The sequence below is a fragment of the Phyllobates terribilis genome, unplaced genomic scaffold (genome assembly GCF_046119375.1).
Source record: "Phyllobates terribilis strain yellow unplaced genomic scaffold, ASM4611937v1 Scaffold_8__6_contigs__length_399053987, whole genome shotgun sequence".
Classification (NCBI taxonomy): Eukaryota; Metazoa; Chordata; class Amphibia; order Anura; family Dendrobatidae; genus Phyllobates; species Phyllobates terribilis.
In genome coordinates this window covers 286,132,571-286,158,952 of record NW_027362768.1, presented here as the reverse complement: position 1 = coordinate 286,158,952, position 26,382 = coordinate 286,132,571, and the positions used below count along the sequence as shown (strand labels likewise).

The window sequence follows — 26,382 nt, the reverse complement described above, 5'->3', positions numbered from 1 at the left end:
GTTTGATATATGTAATAACTGTTGGACACAGTAATGTTTCTGCCTTGAAATGAGGTTTATTGTACTAACAGAAAATGTGCAATCTGCATTCAAACAAAATTTGACAGGTGCATAAGTATGGGCACCCTTATCATTTTCTTGTTTTAAATACTCCTACCTACTTTTTACTGACTTACTAAAGCACTTTTTTTGGTTTTGTAACCTCATTGAGCTTTAAACTTCATAGCCAGTTGTATGCAATCATGAGAAAAGCTACTTAAAGTGGCCATTTGCAAGCTGTTCTCCTGTTTGAATCTCCTCTGAAGAGTGGCATCATGGGCTTCTCAAAACAACTGTCAAATGATCTGAAAACAAAGATTATTCAACATAGTTGTTCAGGGGAAGGATACAAAAAGCTGTCTCAGAGATTTAACCTGTCAGTTTCCACTGTGAGGAACATAGTAAGGAAATGGAACAACACAGGGACAGTTCTTGTTAAGGCCAGAAGTGGCAGGCCAAGAAAAACATCAGAAAGGCAGAGAAGAAGAATGGTGAGATCAGTCAAGGACAATCCTCAGACCACCTCCAGAGAGCTGCAGCATCAACTTGCTGCAGATGGTGTCACTGTGCATCGGTCAACTATACAACGCACTTTGCACAAGGAGAAGCTGTATGGGAGAGTGATGCGAAAGAAGCCGTTTCTGCAAGCACGCCACAAGCAGAGTCGGCTGAGGTATGCAAAAGCACATTTGGAGAAGCCAATTTCTTTTTGGAAGAAGGTCCTGTGGACTGATGAAACCAAGATTGAGTTGTTTGGTCATACAAAAAGGCGTTATGCATGGCGGCAAAAAAACACAGCATTCCAAGAAAAACACTTGCTACCCACAGTAAAATTTGGTGGAGGTTCCATCATGCTCTGGGGCTGTGTGGCCAATGCCAGCACCGGGAATCTTGTTAAAGTTGAGGGACGCATGGATTCCACTCAGTATCAGCAGATTCTTGACAATAATGTTCAAGAATCAGTGATAAAGTTGAAGTTACGCAGGGGATGGATCTTTCAGCAAGACAATGATCCAAAACACCGCTCCAAATCTACTCAGGCATTCATGCAGAGGAACAATTACAATGTTCTGGAATGGCCATCCCAGTTCCCACACCTGAATATCATTGAACATCTGTGGGATCATTTGAAGAGGGCTGTCCATGCTGGGCGACCATCAAACTTAACTGAACTGGAATTGTTTTGTAAAGAGGAATGGTCAAAAATACCTTCATCCAGGATCCAGGAACTCATTAAAAGCTACAGGAAGCGACTAGAGGCTGTTATTTTTGCAAAAGTAGGATCTACTAAATATTAATGTCACTTTTCTGGTGAGGTGCCCATACTTATGCACCAGTCAAATTTTGTTTGAATGCAGATTGCACATTTTCTGTTAGTACAATAAACCTCATTTCAATGCAGAAACATTACTGTGTCCAACAGTTATTACATATATCAAACTGAAATAGCTGTTGGAAAAACACCAATTTTTATAAAACAATAAGCTTAAGATTAATAGGGGTGCCCAAACTTTTTCATATAACTGTATAGGTTTGATGACGTTGTGCGGCCAGCCAATCACTGTAATGCCCACAATCAACTTGGCTATGGCATTACAGTGCGTGGCAAGCAATCCCTGCATGTTCATTGGCTCTCTAAAGAGCGCCAAACATGCAGGGCGGGGACCCAAGCTCCCGCCCGAGCAACCCGGAAATACTCACCGAGTACCGAGCATGTCCAACACAGTGATGCTCGGGCTAGTACTGAGTAGTGGTGAGCATGTTTACTTATCACTAGTATCAATCTACTGGGCTGGCTGTAGTGGAAAAGGTGTCGTTCCTAATTCTACAATTTCTACTGCACTGAAATTGGTGCAACTTTGTTTTTGTCTGCCAATAATTTTTGGAAATGTGGAGAATCCTGATTGGGTCTCCATCTATTGGGTTGGCTGTAGTGGAAGAAGTTGCGGTCTCTTCTAAACTACTTCTACTCTGGTAAAATTGATGCCACTTTGGTGGTGTTAGGTCCTAATTTAGGGAAATATGAACACTTCTGATTGAGTCTCCATCTACTGGGTTGGCTGTAGTGGAATAGGTGTTGGTCCCCATTATAACAGTTATACTCTATTGAAATTAATTATTTGGTGTAGATATTGTTCTGACAGTGGTACACATGATGAAATAGAAATTGGTTTTCTTTCTACCATGGAATATAAAACAGGCTATATTTCATCTTTTAATTATTTGGTGCAGATATTGTTCTCCACACAGGGGTACACAGACATGATAAACTCAAAATTGGTATAGAAAACAGACTACATCTCCGTGTCCTCTGACTGTGACATCTCAGGTCAGAGGGCGCGGTGACATCTTTACACCGCGCGCGCTCTCTCCTGACCTGTCACAGTGCAGAGCGGGAAGACGCGGGCGACGCTGGAGTCCGGAGCAGCGCCAGCAGCAGGTAAGAAGTGAAGTGAATATTGGAATTTTTTATTTTTTTCATGTATGGGGGCATGGGGCATTATATGGTGGGGGTGTGTGTGACATCCTGCATGGGGCATTATAAGGGAGGGGGGGTGACATCCTGCATGGGGCATTAATTATAAGGTGAGGGGGGGTGCGACATCCTGCATGGGGCATTATAAGAGGGGGAGGGGGGAAGTGACATCCTGCATGGGGCATTATAAGGGGGAGGGGTGACATCCTGCATGGGGCATTATAAGGGAGGGGTGTGTGACATCCTGCATGGGGCATTATAAGGGAGGGGGGTGTGTGTGACATACTGCATGGGGCATTATAAGAGAGGGGGTGGTCTGACATCCTGCATGGGGCATTAAAGGGGGGGAAGTGACATCCTGCAAGGGGCATTATATGGGGGGGAGAGGTGACATCCTGTATGGGACATTATATGGGGCGGGGAGAGGTGACATCCCACATAGGGCATTAAAAGGGGGGGGTGACATCCTGCATGGGGCATTATTATAAGGAGGGTGGGTATGTGACATACTGCATAGGGCATTATAAGGAGGGTGGGTGTGTGACATACTGCATGGGGCATTATAAGGGAGAGGGTGGTCTGACATCCTGCATGGGGCATTAAATGGGGGGAAGTGACATCCTGCAAGGGGCATTATGTGGGGGGGAGAGGTGACATCCTGCATGGGACATTATATGGAGGGGGGAGAGGTGACATCCTGCATAGGGCATTAAAAGGGGGGGGTGACATCCTGCATGGGGCATTATAAGGGGGGTGACATCCTGCATGGGGCATTATAAGGGGGGAACAGCCTGCATGGAGCATTATATGGGGGCCAGTATTCTGTATGGAGCATTATATGGGGACCAGTATCCTGTATGGAGCGTTATATGGGGATCAGTATCCTGTATGGAGCGTTATATGGAGACCAGTATCCTGTATGGAGCTTTATATGGGGACTAGTATCCTGTATGGAGCATTTTATGGGGGCCAGTATTCTGTATGGAGCATTCTATGGGGACCAGTATCCTGTATGGAGCGTTATATGGGGACCAGTATCCTGTATGGAGCTTTATATGGGGACCAGTATCCTGTATGGAGCATTTTATGGGAGCCAGTATTCTGTATGGAGCTTTATATGGGGACCAGTATCCTGTATGGAGCGTTATATGGGGGTCAGTATCCTGTGTAGGGCATTATATGGGGGCTAGTATCCTGTATGGAGCATTATATGGGGACCAGTATCCTGTATGGAGCATTTTATGGGGGTCAGTATCCTGTATGGAGCATTATATGGGGTCCATTATACTGTATGGAGGACTATACTGTCCGGTCTGCACTGTGCGCTGTGAGGATTCGCCGGTTTCTGAGCTACTGTAGAATTTACAATAGATATCACTCATGTAATGTAGTAAGTGAAATCTTTGCATTGTACTATATATATATATTTCTCTGTGGTATCTGTGCATCATGAATCGTGGTATGTGCTAAAGGGGCCCACTGAGACTCTTTCGCCCAGGGCCCACAAAAACCTGGAGCCGGCCCTGGGGATAACATTGGATGATGTTGAAGTTGTGGATCCCACTTTGTGTGAACCCAGAGGCATGCAGCTGAGTAGCTCATCTGAGGAGGTGAAAGAGGAGGAAGACGAGGAGGTTACATTGGGTCCTATGGCACACACACGGAGTGATGCAAACGCTACGAGCACTGCATGCTTAGCCACAACTGTGTCTGTGGCCAGCAGCGGTCGCGGGTCAGCAACTTGCAGGGACAGCAAGGGTTGCCAAGCATGTACCTTTTTTGAGACCGCAAAGGATGAGCCAACTCATGCTATCAGCAAACTTTGCAAGAAAAAATCAGTAGAGGGAAAAAGTGCAATAATTTGACTACTACATGCATGAACCTTCACATGCGCAATCAACATGATTTACCCCACAATCTCATTGTGATAAAATGGGGACCAGCGGACCTCACCAACCATCAGCCGTCCCATCAATCGCATCTCCTGCTTCTTCCTCCTCCTCTGTTACTGTGCCAAGTATTGTCATGCAGGTCTCCGACGGCAGAACCTCTGGTTCTTTACCTGCTCCAGTTAGGCAGAGTGAGAGCCCGTCAGCTGTAATGGAAACGGACATGCCTGCTGTGTTTGTTTCACTGAGGACAGCACATGTTTCTCAATGCACTGTAACATCTCCACCTGTACCTCACTCACGGTCCAGCAGTTTGTCCGGTTCACCGTACTCCGGCCTCTCTCAGCAATGCAGCCAGCCCTTGGTCCTGTAGTTGTGGTCACGCAAAATATTGTTTCTTCCTACTCATGACAAAGCTAAGAGATTGAACTCCACCATCTCCAATTAGTTGGCCACGGAAATAGTGGTGTCAGACCCTAATTTTTTGAAATGTGAACACTCCTGTTTGGGTCTCCATCTGCTGGGTTGGCTGTAGTGGAAGAGTTTTCGGTCGCCATTATACTAGTTTTACTCTAGTGAAATTAATTCTTTGGTGCAGATATAGTTGTCACAGGGGTACACATGATATAATCAAAATTGGTTTTCTTAGTACCGTGGTATATAAAGCAGGCTACATTTCATCTTTTAATTCTTTGGTGTTGATATTGTTCTCTATACCGGGGTACACATTAGTAATGAGAGAGCACTAAATGTGCTCAACTTAGTGTTTCAGCGTTTTCTCAAAACCTACCCAGATCTGCCAGAGCTGCTTGTGAAAGTACAACACGTGTGTGCCCATTTCAGAAAGTCAGTTACAGTTTCTGCCACCGTGGCAGTACTTCAGCAGCGTTCGCAGCTTCCAGCTCACCGACTGTTGCGCGATATCACCACACATTGGCAATCAACGTTGCAGATGTTGGGAAAGATTTGTGAGCAGCAGAGGGCAGTTGTTGAGTACCAGCTTCAAGACACCCATTGGAATTCAGGTCAGTCTCCGCACATAAGAGCTGTTGAGTGGGCACGGATGTCTGACATTTGTGCTATTCTCCAAAACTTTGAGGACTCCACCAAATTGGTGAGTGGCAATGACGCCATAATTAGCGTTACCATCCCGCTTCTCTGTCTACTGAAACACTCGCTGCTCACATTTAAAGAGGAGGCATTGCAGGCGGAGCAAGGAACTATACAGCCCAGCCTCATATAATTTCATCGCAGATTGGGTGATAATGAGGAGGAGGAGGATGAGTAGGAGAACATGGACAGTCGTTCTCATGGTGAGGACAGGGAAGTCATGGCTTTCTTGGAAGTCTTGATACCCCTCTTTCAGTCTGTGGGAAAGCTGTATGAGTTTCGCTTAATGATGACCTTGAGTGGCCTAAACCGTGGCTTTGCTTATGCAAGTTATTTATCAAGCGCATTCCAGATCAGGCCATTGCCCAACTCTGTAGTCATGAAATTCAAGGCATTAAGAAAGATCTTTGTGTGTCGAAGCACCACCGAGAAGTGTGAGCTGATGTTGGACGGGCTGTCATTGCTTATGGAACAAGCTGCATTAGAGAACTTTCCTGGGAGGAATGACAGCCAGAGTAAATACAGTTTCTCTCTATAACAGTCCTTTCACTGAGCTAAAGAATATGGCTGAGGTGAAATACAACTGTCACCAAGAAGCAGTGTAAGACTGAAGAACATTGGGCCCACCAAAGGATTTGATTTTGAGGGCACAACTTTCTCCCCCGCTCAAGAGCCCATAGCAGCTGCAAGGTTTGCACTATGAACTCTCCTGAAGGAGAAGCCAGGGCCCATCGGACGAGTCTCCGGTTCTCTGATGGGCCTATCCAACCCTGCTGAGAAGCAGCCCTGGCTAAGAAAAGTCTGTGTGAAGGTTCCCGGACACTCTATGGATGCTTTTTGACAGTGGACTGGCTCCAGTAATCTATAAGATTGCAATCTATAATATCCCTTCACTGGCTCCCAATTGCCCAGCGTATCCAGTTCAAACTACTAACACTGACCAAAAAGCCATCCATAACCTTTCTTCTCTGTATACTGTATCTCTGAACTAATCTCCCAATATATTCCCTTATGTAATCTCCGGTCCGCCTTAGACCTCCTTCTCTCCTCCACACTTATTTGTTCCTTACCCAATCGCCTCCAAGAGTTCTACCAAATATCCCTCATTCTCTGGAATTCTGTGCCTCAACACGTCTGATTAGCCAGCACATTTGGATCCTTCAGACAGAACCTGAAAACCCATCTTTTCAAGACAGCCTACAACCACCTCAACACCACCGGAGCTAATGCAACTCCACAACCAACTGTCTCCTTCCTCACCATCCTGTAGAATGTAAGGCCACAAGTGCAGGGTCTATAAGACTTAAGATGCAATATGGCACCTTGGCAAAGCCCAGTTATGTTCTCCCTCTGTTACCTAACATTAACAAACAGGTCATGCTGGAGAGACTTGCACCTACTGCCACTCAGTGTCTTCAGCTCCTTTGTGAGAAACTAATGTTTGGGCAGCCAGTGTACCAAATAAAATTCCTGAGGTATGGAAATTGTGGATGGCTTCGCTTCTGGCACTGGGTGCAAATACCAAACCATAGCATGCCATTCACTGCATATTCGCTGGTGGGAGACAAGCTCATTCCCACAGAAAAGTACCAGCAAGCTAAAGAGATGGTGGCATCTATCATCAAGAAGGAGTTTGCTTGTTGTCTAGTAGTCTGGCTTTTATACAAAAGATCCTGCTCATTTTTATAGTTTTAAGTGAGCAAACAAAGACCATGGATTCTGCAACAGCGCATCCAAGCTGGGATAGTGGCAGAGAAATTGCTGTACCATCAGGTTGAGGATGCGAGCCATGCAAGGCACGTGTGTGAGGTTGCCCCAGCGTAGGGCCGCCACCAGGTTTGCACCATTATCGCACAAGGCCTTCCCTTGCTGTAGGTTCAGTGGAGTCAGCTATTGCTCAAACTCGGCCTGGAGAGCTGTCCACAACTCTTCAGCTGTATGACAGCGATCTCCAAGGCATATTAATTTTAACACTGCATTATTGCGGTGAGACCTTGCTGTGCAGTATGGAGGTGGGGGGAATTCTCTCTGCATTGTTAGAATGTGTGTCTCATTAAGACAGAGGTTGAGGGTGCAGGTGGAGGCCTTAGAGGAGGGGGAGGAGGCAGAAGCACTGGACGAAGTGTTAGATACAGAGGTTTGTCCCGCAAGCCTTGGGGATTCCAACACTGTCTAATGACACCTTGGTGTCTAGTGGTTTAGTTCTCCATCCCCTGGTGTGTAGTAGTTTAGTTCTACAGCTCTAACTGTTTAGTAGTTTAGTTTTCCAACCCCTGTTGAACCGTATATTAGTTTAGTTCTCCATGTTCTGGTGTGTATTTATTTCGTTCTCCAACCAATCCATGCCCACCCCCAGGTGTTAACGTCTGGTGACGAGGGTTTGGATTCTTCACGGACCCTACTTCGTTCGGGCCCAGATCAACTGAAAAAATCTTTGGGTATCGCTACACATGCTTTCCCACTCTTGAGTCTGTGAAGCTTTGGATCAGACCTCTGATGCCCCGGAATAGAATGTGTGAACAGCTCCGCAGACTCGCCCATCTGTGCTTCCCCACAGTCAGTTGGGTGATTGGAGAGTAGAGATGAGCGTTGTTCTACTCGAACTGTTCGCCAATCTCAAATTCGAGCTGTTTTGGGCGGTGTTCGAGCCGTTCGGCGAACACGAACAATTTGAGAAAAATTCGGCTGTTCGAGGTTATGTTCGATAACTGTTCGTGCACCAAAATCATAACTGGATTTTTTCTGAGTAATGATGAAAATTAATGTTAATACGCAGTTTGAGTGTACAGCGGGGTGGGGGGAGGGGCAGGGGATGGATCTCTGCAGGAACAATGAAGATCTCCATTTTTTTTTCTCTTTCCCGCATTTGCAGTGGGGAGGTGCAATCTGTCAGCCTATCAGCAGCGCACACACGGAGCGAAGTGCTTTTTTTCACACAAGCAAGGGCATGTGTCATTGGCAGTGTATGTCACATGTCCTTGCCCTATAAGACCAAGCCATTTTCCCCGTCGCCACCATTTTCTCACTGCTGCAGCTGCGTGTTAGACGGCACCGCTGTTGCTGTGTGCGCTATACCTTGTTAATTTCAAGCCAATTTTCGCACAAATATACAGATAGCTTGGGAGTAGGGAATAGTTGTGATTGCAGTCCTTTTAAGGACTAGGTTACAGCATTTCCTACGACTTTTATCAGGGAGGTCTGTGCTCTTAAATAGATAGGTTGTGGGAGTAAAGACTAATTGTAATTGGAGTCCTTTTCAGGACTAGGTTACATGAGTTCCTATCAGTTTTTGCCAGGCAGGTCTGTGCCAGTGCTGTGCAAGTTTTTTTCACAGCATTTGGCTGAATCTAGCAAAGCTAATCCTTTTTGGCCTATTGCAGAGTGTGTTAGTCAGTGGAGTAGCCTATCTGTGTTGCAAGATATAACACCTGTGTATAGAATACCAATTTTTTTACTGCACCTAGTGAAGTAAAATCTTTTGGGCATAGCATCATTCTATTAGTCCATCTATACTGACCTCCATCAGGTTGCAAACTGAATATAATTTTTTTCTGCATCTATCTCTGAAAAAATATTTGGGCTTCTAGCAGTGTGTGGGACTTGTTCTATTAGTCCTTCTATACTGACCTCCAGCAGGTTGCAAATTGAATATAATTTTTTTCTGCATCTAGCTCTGAAAAAATAGTTGGGCTTCTAGCGGTGTGTGGGACTTGGTCTATTAGTCCATCTATACTGACCTCCATCAGGTTGCAAATTAAAAATAATTTTTTTCTGCATCTAGCTCTGAAAAAATATTTGGGCTTCTAGCAGTGTGTGGGACTTGGTCTATTAGTCCATCTATACTGACCTCCATCAGGTTGCAAATTAAAAATAATTTTTTTCTGCATCTAGCTCTGAAAAAATATTTGGGCTTCTAGCAGTGTGTGGGACTTGGTCTATTAGTCCATCTATACTGACCTCCATCAGGTTGCAAATTAAAAATATTTTTTTTCTGCATCTAGCTCTGAAAAAATATTTGGGCTTCTAGCAGTGTGTGGGACTTGGTCTATTAGTCCATCTATACTGACCTCCATCAGGTTGCAAATTAAAAATAATTTTTTTCTTCATTTAGCTCTGAAAAAATATTTGGGCTTCTAGCAGTGTGTGGGACTTGTTCTATTAGTCCTTCTATACTGACCTCCAGCAGGTTGCAAATTGAATATAATTTTTTTCTGCATCTAGCTCTGAAAAAATAGTTGGGCTTCTAGCGGTGTGTGGGACTTGGTCTATTAGTCCATCTATACTGACCTCCATCAGGTTGCAAATTAAAAATAATTTTTTTCTGCATCTAGCTCTGAAAAAATATTTGGGCTTCTAGCAGTGTGTGGGACTTGGTCTATTAGTCCATCTATACTGACCTCCATCAGGTTGCAAATTAAAGATAAATTTTTTCTGCATCTAGCTCTGAAAAAATATGTGGGCTTCTAGCGGTGTGTGGGACTTGGTCTATTAGTCCATCTATACTGACCTCCATCAGGTTGCAAATTAAAAATAATTTTTTTCTGCATCTAGCTCTGAAAAAATATTTGGGCTTCTAGCAGTGTGTGGGACTTGGTCTATTAGTCCATCTATACTGACCTCCATCAGGTTGCAAATTAAAAATAATTTTTTTCTGCATCTAGCTCTGAAAAAATATTTGGGCTTCTAGCGGTGTGTGGGACTTGGTCTATTAGTCCATCTATACTGACCTCCATCAGGTTGCAAATTAAAAATATTTTTTTTCTGCATCTAGCTCTGAAAAAATATTTGGGCTTCTAGCAGTGTGTGGGACTTGGTCTATTAGTCCATCTATACTGACCTCCATCAGGTTGCAAATTAAAAATAATTTTTTTCTTCATTTAGCTCTGAAAAAATATTTGGGCTTCTAGCAGTGTGTGGGACTTGTTCTATTAGTCCTTCTATACTGACCTCCAGCAGGTTGCAAATTGAATATAATTTTTTTCTGCATCTAGCTCTGAAAAAAATAGTTGGGCTTCTAGCGGTGTGTGGGACTTGATCTATTAGTCCATCTATACTGACCTCCATCAGGTTGAAAATTAAAAATAATTTTTTTCTGCATCTAGCTCTGAAAAAATATTTGGGCTTCTAGCAGTGTGTGGGACTTGGTCTATTAGTCCATCTATACTGACCTCCATCAGGTTGCAAATTAAAAATAATTTTTATCTGCATCTACAGTACCTCTGAAAAAATATTTGGGCTTCTAGCTGTGTGTGGGACTATTTGTATTAGTCCATCTATACTGACCTCCATCAGGTTGCAAACTGAATATATTTTTTTCTGCATCTACCTCTGAAAAAATATTTGGCCTTCTAGTAGTGTGTCGGACTTTCTCTATTAGTCCATCTATACTGACCTCCATCAGGTTGCAAATTAAAACTAATTTTTATCTGCATCTACAGTACCTCTGAAAAAATATTTGGGCTTCTAGCTGTGTGTGGGACTATTTGTATTAGTCCATCTATACTGACCTCCATCAGGTTGCAAATTCAAAATAATTTTTTTCTGCATCTAACCCAGCCAATAGTTTTGGCCTAATACCACAGTTTGGCCACTCAGCTCTGCTCGGTTACCATCCATTGTTTTTTTGTGCAAACAACTCCAGAGTTGTGAATTAGTTAACCACCAAAATGAGTGGAAAAAGGCCTGCTGCTGGTGGAAAGGGGAATAGGCGTGTTGGGAAGGGGAAAAAAGGTTGTGTCCGTGGGGTAGGTGTTAAAGCAACATTAACATCTTCAGAAGAAAGACCAACTTCCAGCCAAACTAAAATGTCTACTTCTTTTAGCGGACAATGTGATAAGATCCCTTTCTTACGGCCACGCCAATCGCTACAAATTCCAGATGAGGCACAAAAACAGCAGGTGCTTCAACGGATATCAAGTGCTCCTTTAAGTGGGCTCTCCTCCACATCAACTTCAACATCACAAATACTCCAGTCCTCAAAGGTGTCACCCAAATCGCACTTGCTTCCTCACAGCTCCCAAATCTCCAGCTGCCCGTCTGAGTATGAGGTAGAACAGATGGTTGAGTCTGCAGAGCTGTTTACTCATACTATAGCCTGGGAATCAGAGGTCGACTCCAGCGCTTCTGTGAATCCAGACGAGGAAATGATCTGCACTGATGCCCAGAATCTTTATGAGTCGGATCCAGGACCAGACGCAGAAGGTTCTGACCATAATGTAGACCCTCATTCCCAAACTGTAACTCCTGTTGGTGGAGACAATGAGGAAGTCGATGATAAGACTCAAATACCTGATTGGAGCGACAACTTTAGTTTTTTGTCAGGGCAGGAACAGGTTGGCTCTGAGGACGACGGGTGTGATAACGCACAGGGTGATGATGATGAGGTCGGAGATCCCACTTACTGTCAACCCACAGTCAGCCAAGAGATGAGGTCAGCAGAGGAGGTGGAGGAAGATGCTAGTGACGACGAGGTCAGGTTGCGCCTTCCTGGACAGAGACGTAGTACTGGAAGCACGTCAACAACTGCATCCTCAAACACAACTCTGCCTCTCACCACAAGTCGTGGTGGCTCTTCAGGTCGCATGGGTGCTAAGCCTTGCATAGCCTGGGCATTTTTTCAGATCGATAAAGATGACCCAACTCGTGTTATCTGTAACATTTGTCAGCAAAAGCTAAGTAGAGGCCAAAAAATACATAGTTTGAGTACTTCATGCATGAACCGGCACATGGACATGAAGCATAAGTTGCAGTGGGAAGCTCAGTGTGCTACAATGCGGCCTAGCCGGCCGGGCCAATCACCGTCTGCCATATCTTGTGCATCCGCGGCCTCTTCATCCTCTGTGACTGGGGGGACAGCAGTCACACCTGTTTTGGGGCGCAGACCTGCCACCTCTTTACCCGCAACAGCCAGCGTGATTGGCAGGTCATCATTTTCTTTGGAGGTGGTAACACCAGCTGGTGTTGAGCGCTGTCCGACATCGATAGCACCACCTTTGGATCAAGGCAACCTAACATGTCCGCCTGCATCTTCCTCACAGACCGGCAGTTTGCCGGAGACACCCTTATCAACCCCGTCTAAGCACAATAGCCAGCCCTCGGTCCCTCAGATGTGGACAAGTAAAAGACCATTTCCTCCTAGCCATGAGAAAGCTAAGAGGTTGAATTTCACCATCTGCAAGCTCTTGGCTACAGAAATGCTGCCTTTCCGCCTGGTGGACACAGAGGATTTTCGAGACCTTATGTCCGTCGCAGTGCCCCAGTACCAGATGCCCAGTCGGCACTACTTCTCAAAGAAAGGTGTGCCTGCGCTCCACCAGCATGTCGCACACAACATCACCGCTTCTTTGAGAAACTCTGTGTGTGACAGGGTGCATTTCACCACAGACACTTGGACGAGTAGGCATGGACAGGGGCGTTACATGTCGCTGACTGGGCACTGGGTAACTATGGTGACAGCAGGACAAGGGGCTGCTGTCCAAGTCTTGCCGTCCCCACGAGTTGTGCGTCAATCCTCTTTATGTCAAAGTTCCTCCACTGCTTCTGCCTCCTCAACCTCCTCTCGGTCTTCCACCTGCACCCAAAGCCTGTCTGGTCATGCCACAAGCTTTCTAACTGCGCAGAAGGGATCCTGCACACCTCCTTACTATGCTGGCAGTAGGGCTCAACGTCATCAGGCGGTTTTTACATTGAAATGTCTGGGAAATGTGAGTCACACAGCTGAGGAGTTGTGGTCAGCTCTGGAGAACCAATTTCATGAATGGTTGTCTCCACTGGACCTGAAACCAGGGAAGGCCGTGTGCGACAATGCTGCAAACCTGGGTGCGGCCCTTCGCCGGGGCAATGTCACACACGTGCCTTGTATGGCTCACGTGTTGAACCTGGTTGTCCAGCAATTTTTAGCCCACTATCCCAGACTAGATGGCCTTCTGCAGAGGGCACGGTCGCTGTGTGCTCACTTCCGCCGTTCGCATCCCGCAGCTCAGCGACTTACATCTCTACAGAAGTCGTTGGGCCTGCCACTTCACCGGCTAAAATGCGATGTGCCTACCCGGTGGAATTCAACTCTGCACATGTTGCAGCGACTGTGGCAGCACCGACAAGCCCTGGTGCAATACGTTCTGACGTATAGCCTGGGCCAACGAGATTCAGAGGTGGGGCAAATCACGCTGGAGGAGTGGTCTCAGATCAGGGACCTATGCACCCTTCTGCACAGTTTTGAAATGGCGACGAAGATGTTTAGTGCTGACGATGCCATTATCAGCATGACTATTCCGGTGATTTACATGCTGGAGCACATGTTAAACAGAATTCGGAGTCAGGTGGTGGCACAAGAGGAGGTGGAGGAAGTAGAGGAGGAGGAGTTGTATGCGGAAGGGCTAACATCTGCAAGGTCCAGACGGTCGGCAGCACCAAGGCGGCAGGCATGTGAGGGTGGGGGAGATGGTTTTACCAGGGCGCATGGTAGCAGCCAAACTAGTGAGGAAGGTGCAGGAGCCCAGGAAGAAGTGGAGGACGAACTGATGGAAGACTCATCAGATGAGGGAGACCTTGATCACATTTCTGTTGTGCGAGGTTGGGGGGAGAGGACAGAGGAAGGAAGCATGATTGTTACCTCGCCACCAACACAACAGGGACTTGGTGCTCCTGGATGCGCAACACACATGAGTGCCTTCTTGCTGCACTACCTGCAACATGACCCTCGAATTGTGAGAATTAGAAATAATCCTGACTACTGGGTTGCCACACTGTTAGATCCCCGGTACAAAAGTAAATTTGCAGAAATTATTCCTGCCATAGAAAGGGATGCACGCATGCAGGAGTATCAGCAGAGACTGTTGCAGAATCTTACATGTGCTTTTCCACAAAATACCAGTGGTGCACGTAGTGAATCTCACAGTTCCAACTTGCCAACCGTGGGACCGTCAAGTGTTCAGCACTCAAACCGTAACAGAACCACAGTATCTGCTGGTAACATCAATTTTGCGGAATCATTTCACCACTTTTTTAGCCCATCCTTTGCAAGGCCACAGGAGACAAGAAGTCTGACACATAGTCAACGCCTAGAGACGATGGTACAGGAGTATCTCCAAGTAAACATTGAAGCCACGACTGTGTCACTGGACCCTTGCTCTTTTTGGGCTTCCAATCTGGATAAATGGCCGGAGCTAGCCACTTACGCCTTGGAGATCTTGTCATGCCCCGCAGCCAGCGTTCTGTCTGAACGTGTGTTCAGCGCTGCTGGTGGTGTGCTGACAGATAAGCGCACGCGGCTCTCCACTGATAATGTAGACAGACTCACGTTCATAAAGATGAACAAATCATGGATCCGAAACGACTTTTCTACCCCTGTGTCATCCTGGGGAGAGTAAAAGCTTGATGATTGGTTAAAATCACCCTACCAACCGTTTTAAGCTTTCAAATTACTAATCATGTTTATCTGTATCTTGACTGGAAAATAATTTGGGCTTTGTAGCAGTGTGCAGCACTGATCCTATTAGGCCATCTATACTAAAGCTTCACCAGATTTAAAATTAAAAATAATTTTTAGCTGCATCTAGCCCGGAAAATAATTTTGGGGCTCCGAGATGCGCAAGGCACATAAGTGCCTTCTTGCTGCACTACCTGCAGCATGACCCTCATATTGTCAGAATTCGAAGTAATCATGACTACTGGGTTGCCACACTCTTAGATCCCCCAAACTTTTCGATCAACCTTTTAATTTTAATAAAGACCAAAAAAATGGTCATTTTTGAAATTATAAGCATTAGCAGGTTGTTAGAAACTGAAATCAAACAGTTTTCAACTCAAAACTTTATTCTAGGTGATGTTACATTTTCACATAGGACCCCTTGTTCGAAAGGAGCTTCTGAACTCTCTCGTCCATTGAATTTGTCAGGTTTTGGATGGTTTCTGCTTCAATTGTTTTGCATGAGGACAGAATACCCTCCCAGAGCTGTTGCTTAGATGTGAACTGCCTCCCGCCATCATAGACACTCCTTTTAATGATGCTCCAAAGGTTCTGAATGGGGTAGAGGTCAGGGGAGCATGGGGGTCACACCATAAGTTTGTCCCCTTTTATGCCCATATCAGCCAGAGATGCAGATGTTTTATGTGCAGCATGAGATGGTGCATTATCATGCAGAAAAATGATCTTGCTGTGAAATACACGGTTCTTCTTCTTGAACCATGGCAGGAAGTGCTGTTTGAGAAAATCCACATACATTATGGAGTTCATCTTTAGCGCCTTCAGGGATCCTAAAGGGGCTGACAATCTCTCTCCCCATGATTCCAGCCCAAAACATTACTCCACCTCCTCCTTGTTGGCGCTGTAGCCGTGTTTGCGTGGAGTGTCCATCAACCAGCCATCCTCCACTCCATCCATCTGGACCATCGAGCGCTGCACGGCACTCATCCGTGAACAAAACAGTTTTGAAATCAGTCTTCATGTAATGTTTGGCCCACTGGAGCCGTTTCTGCTTGTGTGAAGTGGATAGAGGAGGTCGACAGGATGGCGCATGCACAGCTGCAAACCTCTGAAGGACCCTGCATCTTGTTGTTCGGGGGACGTTGGAGGCACAAGCAGCTTCAAAAACTTGTCTGCTGCTATGACAAGGCTTTTTTGCCGCTGCTCTTTCAACCTGACGTAATTGCCTGTAGGAAAGAGTCCTCAATTTGCCCTTATCAGCACGCACACGTGTGTACTGTGAATCAGCTACATACTTCTTGATTGCCAAGACACTTCATCCTGATCATCGCACAATGTTGATTGTAGTCATGCCTTGACCTAAACACTCCACAATTTGTTGCTTCTCAGCAGCCGACACATCCTTTTTCTTTCCTATTTTGGCAGAAAATGTAGGCTGCTTAATAATGTGAGAGAGCCTTCTTAAGTAGTCTTGCCTTTCATTGGACACACCTGCCAAACTAATTAGCACAGGTGTCTGCAATTGCTTACAGTGATATAAAGAGCCCTGACACACATCACCATCAATGAGTTTAACTGACAAACAAACAAATTCTTCCCTTATCACTCCTAAACACTTTTTGTATAATAATTTGGAACGCAGTGTACATGTGCTTTTCCACAAAACACCAGTGGTTCACGTAGTGAATCTTACAGTTCTAACTTGCCAACCGTGGTCTGTATGGAGTTGTTCAATAAAGGGCCCAAAATTAAGATAACATAGATGGGAGAGGTCTCTATGAATAGGAATTCCTAAGTATTTGATACCCTGTGAGGGCCAGGCAAAGGGAAAGTTGGACTGGATGGAATCCTATATGGATTTGGGGAGGGAGACATCGAGGGCCTCAGACTTCGCTGCATTGATTTTAAAATTTTACCATGTAACAAAGTGATCTATTTCAGCCATAACAGCATGGATGGATATATGTGATTGAGTGATATATACTAGGACATCATCAGCAAATAGAGAGCACTTGTACTCGGTGCCTCCCACCTCAATCCACCTAATATTGGGGTTATGGCGAATTGATGAGAGCAGGTGCTCCGTCACTAGGATGTATAAGAGAGGGGACAGAGGACATCACTGCCTTGTCCCATTGGTGATTGTGAAAGGTGATGAAAATGTTCTGACGCACCCCCTGGGCCTTGGGACACCCGGAGCCGGACCCTTTTTGGTGGATGCTGGTGGTTGTAGTCTTCGTGGCGGCGACCCGGTTCCGTGGCTCAGGGCGGTCAAACCAGTGGCGGAACTATTTATGTGGTTTTCATGTTTAAATGTCCGACTACGCCACCCGTGGATTGCGGTCAGAGTGAACCGCCGCTACAGGGCAGACCACTGAGGCTGGTGTTGTGGGTGCAGCAGAGCGTAGCATAACTCCCCACGGGAGGAGTATAGCCTCAGGGCAGTGTATGCGGAGGATGGGGGTGATGGTGCAGGGCAGCAGCAGTAACGACACGGAGTCAGTGATGCAGTTCAGGGCCTTTACTCACAGTTCTTATTATCCAGACCACGTCTGCAGGTAACGGCTGCCCACGTCGTACTGTGCTCACCAGGTGAGGGGCTCAGACAACTCCCAGATAACTTTGGAGCACTTCACAGGACCCCCTTTGTGTGTCCTTTGTCTGGCCTTTCTTACCAACACTTCTGTCTGGCTGCCTCGGGCCTCCTCTTGGTAAACTTGGCGCCAGTTTCCCTGACCCTATGTGGTGCCTTCCTAGCGGGTGTAGCGAGGGGCTGCGCCACATAAAATGTCAGAGCCTCTGGTTTCTAGCTGAGGGTCGTTTCCTGCCTCCACTAGTTCGGGGACCGGTCTCCCCCTCTGGCCTGACCCCTCCACGCAGGTGGATTCGGGCGTGCGGTGGCGACTCGCCCGTCCGCACCCCTGGGATCCCTTCATTCCTCGTTCCTGGAGCCTTCTCCGCTCCTCTTCCTTCCTTCTCCCTCTTCCAGGCCTGGGCCTCTGTTACTAGGCCCGCCTCCGGAGCAGAGCTCATGCAGAGCCCCTGCTCCCTGCCACTTCTGATCAGACTTCTCTGCACTGAACTAAGATGGTGCCCACCTTTTATACTCCCTTCTCAATGCACCCAGGAACTGCTTCCTCCCTGCTCCTGCACTACAGGGTTCCCCTTCCTCAGTGTTCCCTCCCCCCACTCCAGCCAGGGAAAGGGACTGTCGTGCCCATCTCAGGGGCATATTGGTCGCCCTGCCCCACGGCAATGTGGTGTAATGCATGCAGGTGTCGGGTCCTGATCCACACTCCATCCTTACCTGAGAGTGAGATATCACACCTCTGGGTGAGGTGCAATACGTCTGTAGCAACCGAGCCCTCAGGGTGCTACAGTTCCATTTATCTTCAGCCTAGGTGACGTATTGCGATACAGGGCCGTGATTTTGGCTATAAAAGGGTCCCCTAGACCCCTACCCCAAGCTTTTTAAGAGAATCATATATGGCGTGCCAGGAGACTCTATGGAATGCTTTCTCAGCATCCAACGAGAGTATCTAATTACAAATTTTTAACTGCATCTAGCCCAGGAAATACTTTGTGCCTAGTAGCAGTGTCTGCTAGTGAGCGGATTATCCCGGCTGTTAAGCAAGCTGCACCACCTGTAGTTTAGACACTTAATTTTTTCAAAGGAAATGCTTCGGGACCATGGGATACTTAGTGAAGAGCATCAGGAGGCACCCCAAGGCATAGGGGCTGGGACTGGCAGTAGGATGCCTTGCGGTGGACAGCCGAGCTCGATCCTTATAAAAGCTTTTTAACTGCAGCAGCTTTAGTGGACGCTACTGGAGCTGGAATTACCGCGGCTGCTGGCATGAGACTTGCCCTCCAATAGATCCTTGTAAATGGATTTAAAGTGTATTCATTCAAATTAGAGAGACAATTTAAATTAAAAAGCTTAGAGCTGCCTCCACCACAGGGGGGGCTCGCTCGACCCACCAGCGGACAGGCACCAGTATTGGGAGAGGGGGGCTGGCCGTCAGGGTTCACCGCGGCTCTGGCACAAACCCGGCGACACGGAGGTGGCACGGGCAGGAGCGGACTGGCCGTGTCGGCTTCTCACTTTTTGGATTTTAGAAGGGCATGACATGCCTATATCTGTGTCTCCCCCTCCTTTTACTCCTCCACCTCTTTTATTTTCGCATGACTATATGTACTTGTCACTTTTCCATGTGTTAGTTATGTCTTCTGAGCAGTTTGTCAGCTTTTGGACACCTTTGAAGGTGTTTTCTATGTGTTTTTATGTGTTTTTGTTTGCCTGCCATTGGTTTTAACGGTGTTCAAAGGTGTTCGACGAACAGTTCGACGAACAGTTCGGCGAACACACGGGTGTTCGACGAACCGAACCGAACTCGAACACTACGGGGGTGGCTCAACACTATTGGAGAGTTGTGACGCGGGTGAAAACAACGGTAATTGGGGTGCCACCTCTGAGGATTGTACTGTGTGTGATATTAAGGTGGAGGAAGAAGAGCAGAGGCCACTTGATGCAGCGCCTGTCATCTACTGGAGCACATGTTCTTCCTGGCCCTCATCTACAAGGTGCACTGCTGTGCGACTGCCAAAGAAAGAGAGTGGAGTCCAGTAACAGAAGTTTTCAAAATGCTGCACAATTGCTCAATGCAGCAAAACAAACCTACTTCTCATCTCTCATATCATACGTGTCTCACAATCCTAAACAGCTATTCAGTACTTTCAAGTCCCTCCTCTGTCCAACAGCTCCCCCTCCCTCTCCTCTTATCTCAGCTGAAGACTTTGCCTCATTTTTCAAGCAGAAGATTGACAACATAGAGCGAAGCTTTTGCTTAAAGTCCCAACAGTCCCTCCTCATAACTACTCAACTCTCCTCCTCCAAAACCAGTTTCTCTGCCATCACGGAAGATCATCTTTACTCTCCAAATCACATCTCACCACCTGTGAACTTGACCCAATACCATTCCACCTCATTCCAAACCATACCACAGTCTTCAAACCAAGCCTAACCCTTCTCTTCAACTGTCACTAACAACTGATGTCTTCCCCTCATGATTCAAACATACCTCAATCATACCTATCCTCCAAAAGCCCTCCCTTGACCCATCCTATGTTTAGCTATCGCCCCATCTCATTTCTCCCCTATGCCTCCAAACTACTGGATCAACACGTCCATTTTGAACTGTTTTCCCACCTCTCCTCATGCTCCCTCTTTGACCCCTTACAATCTGGCTTCCGACCGCACCATTCACCTGAAACTGCCCTGACTAAAGTCACCAATGACCTACTAACTGCCAAATCTAAGCAAGACTCATCTGTCCTCCACCTCCTAAATCAGTCATCCTGCCTTGACACAGTAGACCATCCCTCTTACTACAGACTCTCATCTCTCGGCATCACTGACTTGGCCCTGTCTTGGATCTTTTCATGCCTAACCGACAGGACATTCAATGTCTCCCAATCACACACTACCTTCTTATCTCAACCCCTATGTGTCGGTGTCCTCCAAGGTTCAGTTCTAGGACCCCTGCTCTTCTCCATCTATACCTGGGACAGCTCATAGTCTCACGGCTTTCAGTATCACCTCTATGCTGATAACACACAGATCTACCTCTATGGACCTAATATCACCTCCTTACTAAGCAGAATCCCACAATGTGTGTCCTCTGTTTCATCTTTCTTCTCTGCTAGATTTGTAAAACTTAACATGGATAAAACCGAATGCATCATCTTTCCAACATCTCATTCATCCCCCCGAACTGACCTATCCATCAAAGTGAATCGCTGCCCACTCTCCCCAGTTCTGCAAGCTTGACTCTGATCTGTCCTTCAAACGTCAGATCCAAGTCCTTTCCACTTGCTGCTGACTCCAACTCCAAAGTATCTCGAGGATCCGCACATTCTTCAACCATGACTCTAGAAAAACACCAGTGCAACATCATCTCCCGCTTCGACTGCTACAAGCTCCTGCTCTGTGGCCTCCCTTCTACCACTCTCGCACCCCTTCAATCTATCCTAAACTGTGCTGGCCGATTAATTCACCTGTCACCCCGCTATTCCCAGGCTTCTTTCCTCTGTCAATCCCTGCGCTGGCTCCCTGTTGCCCAGAGACTCCAGTTGAAAAGCCTAACTTTGGCATACCAAGCCATCTCCTCCATATATGTGTGACCTAGTCTCCCTGTACTAGTTACCTGCATGCAACCTCCCACCCTTCCAAGTTCTCCTTCTCTACTTCCCTCTTATCTCTTCTTGTCACAATTGCATACAAAATTTGTCTCGTGCATCTCTGCTACTGTGTAACTCTGTACCCCAACACATCAGACTGTTGCCTACTGTGGAAACCTTGAAAAGGAAGTTGAAGATCCACTTCTTCTGACAAGCGTACAATCTACGGTAAACCTAGCTCCAGCATACCGCTGCACGACTAGCTGTACCCTGACCTACTGTATCCTCACCCATCCCTTGTAGATTGTTTGTATACCCTTGTAGGCTGGGTCTTCTCTCCACTTGTACCAGCCGGTGAGTCACCAACGGTGACCCCTTTTCACATGTAAAGCGCCACGGAATAAATGTCGCTGTAATAATAATAATAATTATAGTACTTGTACTGTGGGTCAATTAATGGTACTTTCCAGGTGTCTACCCCTAATTTGATGTGTTTTGGCAGGTTTTGGGCCCATTTGAAGGTGTTGTATATGCATTTTTTTGCCCCCCATTGAATCCTATGGCGTTCAGCTATGTTCAGCGAATATTCAGCAAATAAATCGGCGAATATTGCAGATTCGACAATGGTAATACGAACTGAATATTGAAACATTCACTCATCTCTAATGTCAAGTACAGCTGTTATCTTCCATTCAAATGAATGGGAGATAGACTGCAGTGAATGTTTAACACCCAGTCAAGTGAATGGGGATAAAAGATAAACGGCAGAGCTTGATAGCGGCCACTGAGCAATGTCTGGGGCTGCTGTGTTCAGCACAGATTTTAGCTGAATGTTATATATCCCTGAAATTCCCCTCTTCCATGAGTGACCCCTAAACACCTGCAAGGATTACACACACTATGTTCTCTCTGGTTGATTGATACTCAAAAGAATACATAATCCGTCATATACCGATCCCCAGGTCGGGCAACCGCCTTTATTGACCACTTCTCCACCTGACATCTATACTTTGTATCTGCTGACATTCCCACCATCATCATGTGTGACTTAAACATCCCCACTGACACCTGCTAGTCTGCAGCCTGCAAACTCCTGTCGCTTGCTTCACCCTTTGGTCTTACTCAGTGGTCCTCCACAGCCACCCACACAGACAGACATATACTAGACTTTATTTTCAACTGCCTCAGATCCCTATCTAACCTCACAACCTCACCTCTCCTCCTATCTGAATACCATCTATTCACATTTGCATCCCTTTCCATCTCACCTGCCCCCCATGTCCAGCAACTAGCGTACCCCCGCAGAAACCTCACACACCTAGACATCCACATGCTTTCTGATTCTATTCTACCACTATACTCCGTATCTTCACTCCGCGACACAGACAGTGTCACCATTTTCTACAATGCCACACTCGCATCAGCTATTGACTCTGTCGCCCCTCCCATGCATAGCAGAGTGCGACCAATCAATATACAACCCTGGCACAGCAACCTCACAAAAAAGCTTTGGCAAGTGTCCAGGGTTCCAGAGTAGCACTGAAAGAAAATGCCCTCACAGGAAGACTTCACCACACTTAAACAAGCAACTTTATCATTCAAGTGGGCCCTCACCTCTGCTAAACAAGACTACTTCACCACCCTTGTATCTTATTTATCCCACCACCCCAAACAGCTATTTAACACCTTTAACTCCCTCCTCTGTGCTCCACTCTCCCATCCGACCTCCCTCATCTCTGCAGAAGACTTTGCCACACATTTCAAAAATAAGATTGACCAAACAAGGCAACTCTTTACTGCCCATCCACCACAACCCCTATTCATCACAGGCCACTGCACTTCCCCCATAACCTTCCTCCCCACCATTACTGAAGGAGAGCTTACTCATCTCCTCTCCAAAGTGCCCCTCACCACTTGTGCACTCAACCCCATCCCATCCCACCTCATCACCGCACTTATCCTCACCTTAACCCATCTCTTCAACCTATTGCTAACTTCTGGTACCTACTTTTCTGCTTTCAAACATGCCACGATCACCCCTATCCTGCAGAAGCCATCCCTCGACCTGACCTCTATGTCCAGCTACCGCCCCATATCACTAATTCCCATTTGCCTCCAAACTCCTTAAACAGCATGTCCATGCTGAACTTTCCTCCTACAATCCAGCTTCTGTCCCCACCATTCCACAGAAACTGCCCTGACCAAAATTACTAATGACTTACTGCCAAAGCTACAGACAATTCTTTATTCTCCTCCTTCTTGACCTGTTCTCTGCCTTCAACACAGTCGACCACTCCCTCTTACTACAAATACTCCCTTCCCTTGGCATCAAAGTCCTTACACTGTCCTTGATCTCCTCATTCCTTTCCAACCACACATTTAGCTTCTGCCACTCCCACACTACCTCCTCATCCCACCCCCTTTCTGTTTGTGTCCCTCAAGGCCCTACCCTGGGACCCCTACTCTTCACAATCTATAACTTTGGCCTGGGAAAACTCATAAAGTCCCTTGGCTTCCAGTACCACCTATATGGTGATGATACTCAGATCTACCTCTCTGTCCCAAATATCACTATTCTGCCGTCCAGAATCCCAAAGTATCTATCAGCCATATCCTCCTTCTTCCCATCACACTTTCTAAACCTCAATATGGACAAAACTGAACTCTTTCCTCCATCTCACCTAACTCCCCTACCTGTTCTATCTATCACAATTAACAACACCACGCTTTCTGCTACCTCAGAGTAACCCTCGTCTCTGCCCTGTTCTTCAAATCGCACATCCAAGCTTTTATCACCTCCAACTCAAAAATATTTCCAAAATCCGACCTTTCCTAAACCCTGAATTTACTAAAATGTTAGTGCATACCCTCATTATCTCCCACATCTACTACTGCAATATTTTCCTCTGTGGCCCCCCCCCCAGCTAATAGTCTCACACCTCTCCTCTCTATCCTTAACTCTGCTGCCTGACTAATCCACCTTTCTCCTTGCTACTCCTCTGCTTCTCCCCTCTGCAAATTCCTTCATTGGCTCCCAATTCCCCAATATATACTAACCTTGACCTGCAAAGCCGTCCATAATCTGTCTCCTACGTAAATCTCTGAACAAATCTCCCGATATCTTGCAACACGTAATCTCCGGCCCTCTAAAGACTTCCTTCTCTCCTCCACACTTATATGCTCCTCAACCAATCACCTCTAAGGCTACTCCCGAGTATTTTCTATCCTCTGGAATTCTGTGCCAAATACGTCTGATTGTCCGCCACATTTGGAACTTTCAGACGGAACTTGAAATCTCTTCATGAAAGCTTACAGCCTGCAATGACCCCACTGCTACCTCACCAACACCGGAACTTCTACAAAATGTACCAACCTACTGTCCTTTCCCCATTATCATGTAAAATTAGACAGGGCCCTCTCCTTTCTGTACCAGTCTGTCTGTATTAGTTTGTTCTTTATCATTTATATTTGTATGTAACCCTTTTACTAAAAATAAATAATAATAATCTGCCTTTCTCATATATAATTAGTGATTTGTTACTAATAACAGTTTTGGATCAACCTTTTCAGCAACAGGATACCATATTACTGGCTCTATGGTGTGCATAAATGTTTCCCACTGTCTATCACAAATTTAACTGGCCATGAAACTATAGGGTTGAAGGTTCCATTGTGAACCCTTAGACATTACCTTGAGTATTATATGACTTTCTGAAGTCATCTAGACCTTGTCTAGAGGCATAACTTGAAACTCCTGAGCCCAAAATGCTAAATCAATAACAAGGCCTTAAAACTATCACATTGAAGTTTTACTACTGGTCTTCACATCTGAACAGAAAGAGCGATTTGTTGGCTCCTACAGGCTCCTTCAATGCCCAGATATGACTACAGCCTCAGCAGGTCAATAGTTACAATGTTAAATCTGAGATACTGGATCTTCTACAAATATTTAGCTGAATTAGCATTAAATGTGAGAAATTATGTTTACACTTTATTTTTGTTTAGATCTCAAAAGATCAAGATGCCGATCAGTTATTCTAAGAAACAAAAAAGACACTGAATATACAAAACTTCAACCAGTACCATCTTCTACACTCAAGTCTTTCCCAAAACAAGTGCATGGAAATATAGCTGTGGATAGTACCAAAAGCATGAAAGACATCAAGGAAACCAAACCTGACAAAAAACGTCAAACAAAAATGGTCACTTGGGTTGATGAGCTGAAGAAAATAGATTACCCAGTCTCCAGTCAGCCATTTCCATCTGATTTCACAGTTTCACAAATAAAGAGTCCCGTCACATCCCCAAAACAAGATAGAATCCCTTGGACAAATGTTTCACCAACACCTATGGCATCTCTGTCAATACCAGCAAAGGCTTCCTTGTGTCCTTGGGGAAATGAACCCAAAAATCTTCCAGGAACAGTTGGAGACTCTGTGCAAGAGCCACAAGGGTCTACTTTTTCCCAATTGACCATCAATACAGGCTTTGCATTTAATGCCCAGATGCCTAACAAGCTAATGAGAAACTATCCAACTTGTTCAAGTTCAACACTGTCATATATACCGTCCAATGAACTTAATCAACCCACCGTGCCCACTGGTCCTTTGTCAACTGTACCATACAGACCATATCATAGAACAAACCCATTCTTAAGTCCAGGTGAGTTCATGTATAGTATTTGAAATAATTCTGTGGAATGGAACTGTTGACTACATTTGTTTTCGTAGACACTTTGGCCCCAATTCATCAAGATCGGCAAAGTTCTCACTGGTCTTGGCGAGGGAGCGTATTAAAGTCAGATGTTCCTGATTCATTAAGAGGTGCTCACATTTTCATGAATCTGGATCGCTGATGAGTGGCGTCTGCCTCCAGCGCCATGCCAGAATCTTATTCTAGTCCAGAACTGGAGTAAGATTTCTGGTGCAAGGAATGCCACAGCTCGTAATGTATTAGAAAAGCTGTGGTGTCATGCCCCCGACGTACCAAAGTCCCATTTTGGTGGAGCTTGGAAAAACTGGGATGAGAACACTGAAAGTTGCAAATTTTTTGCAACTTTTTAAAGCAATTGATACCAGAATTATATGTTTACTACAAGCATAAAGTAATATTGTATGTATGTAAATGATAGAAATTGCACTCAAAAAACCATCATGAGCTCCAGATGATTCAATAGCTACACTATTTGTGTAGTGTAACCATTTAGCCATGTAGAGGAAGTCAATTAATTGGTGCCTATACAAATTACTCATGGCGTACCATGC

The 26,382-nt window shown here is 45.9% G+C and overlaps 1 protein-coding gene across 1 annotated transcript in view; it reads left to right on the top strand.

Moving 5' to 3' along the window:
* The window catches only part of LOC141157742 (uncharacterized), a 126,792-nt gene extending 100,819 nt beyond the window's left edge, over positions 1-25,973 (top strand). Inside the window, exons 4-5 of the mRNA XM_073645280.1 lie at positions 25,124-25,780; positions 25,849-25,973. Of these exons, the coding sequence (XP_073501381.1) occupies positions 25,124-25,780; positions 25,849-25,973 (782 nt within the window). The remainder of the gene's footprint in view (positions 1-25,123; positions 25,781-25,848) is intronic.
* The last annotated feature ends 409 nt before the right edge of the window (positions 25,974-26,382 follow it).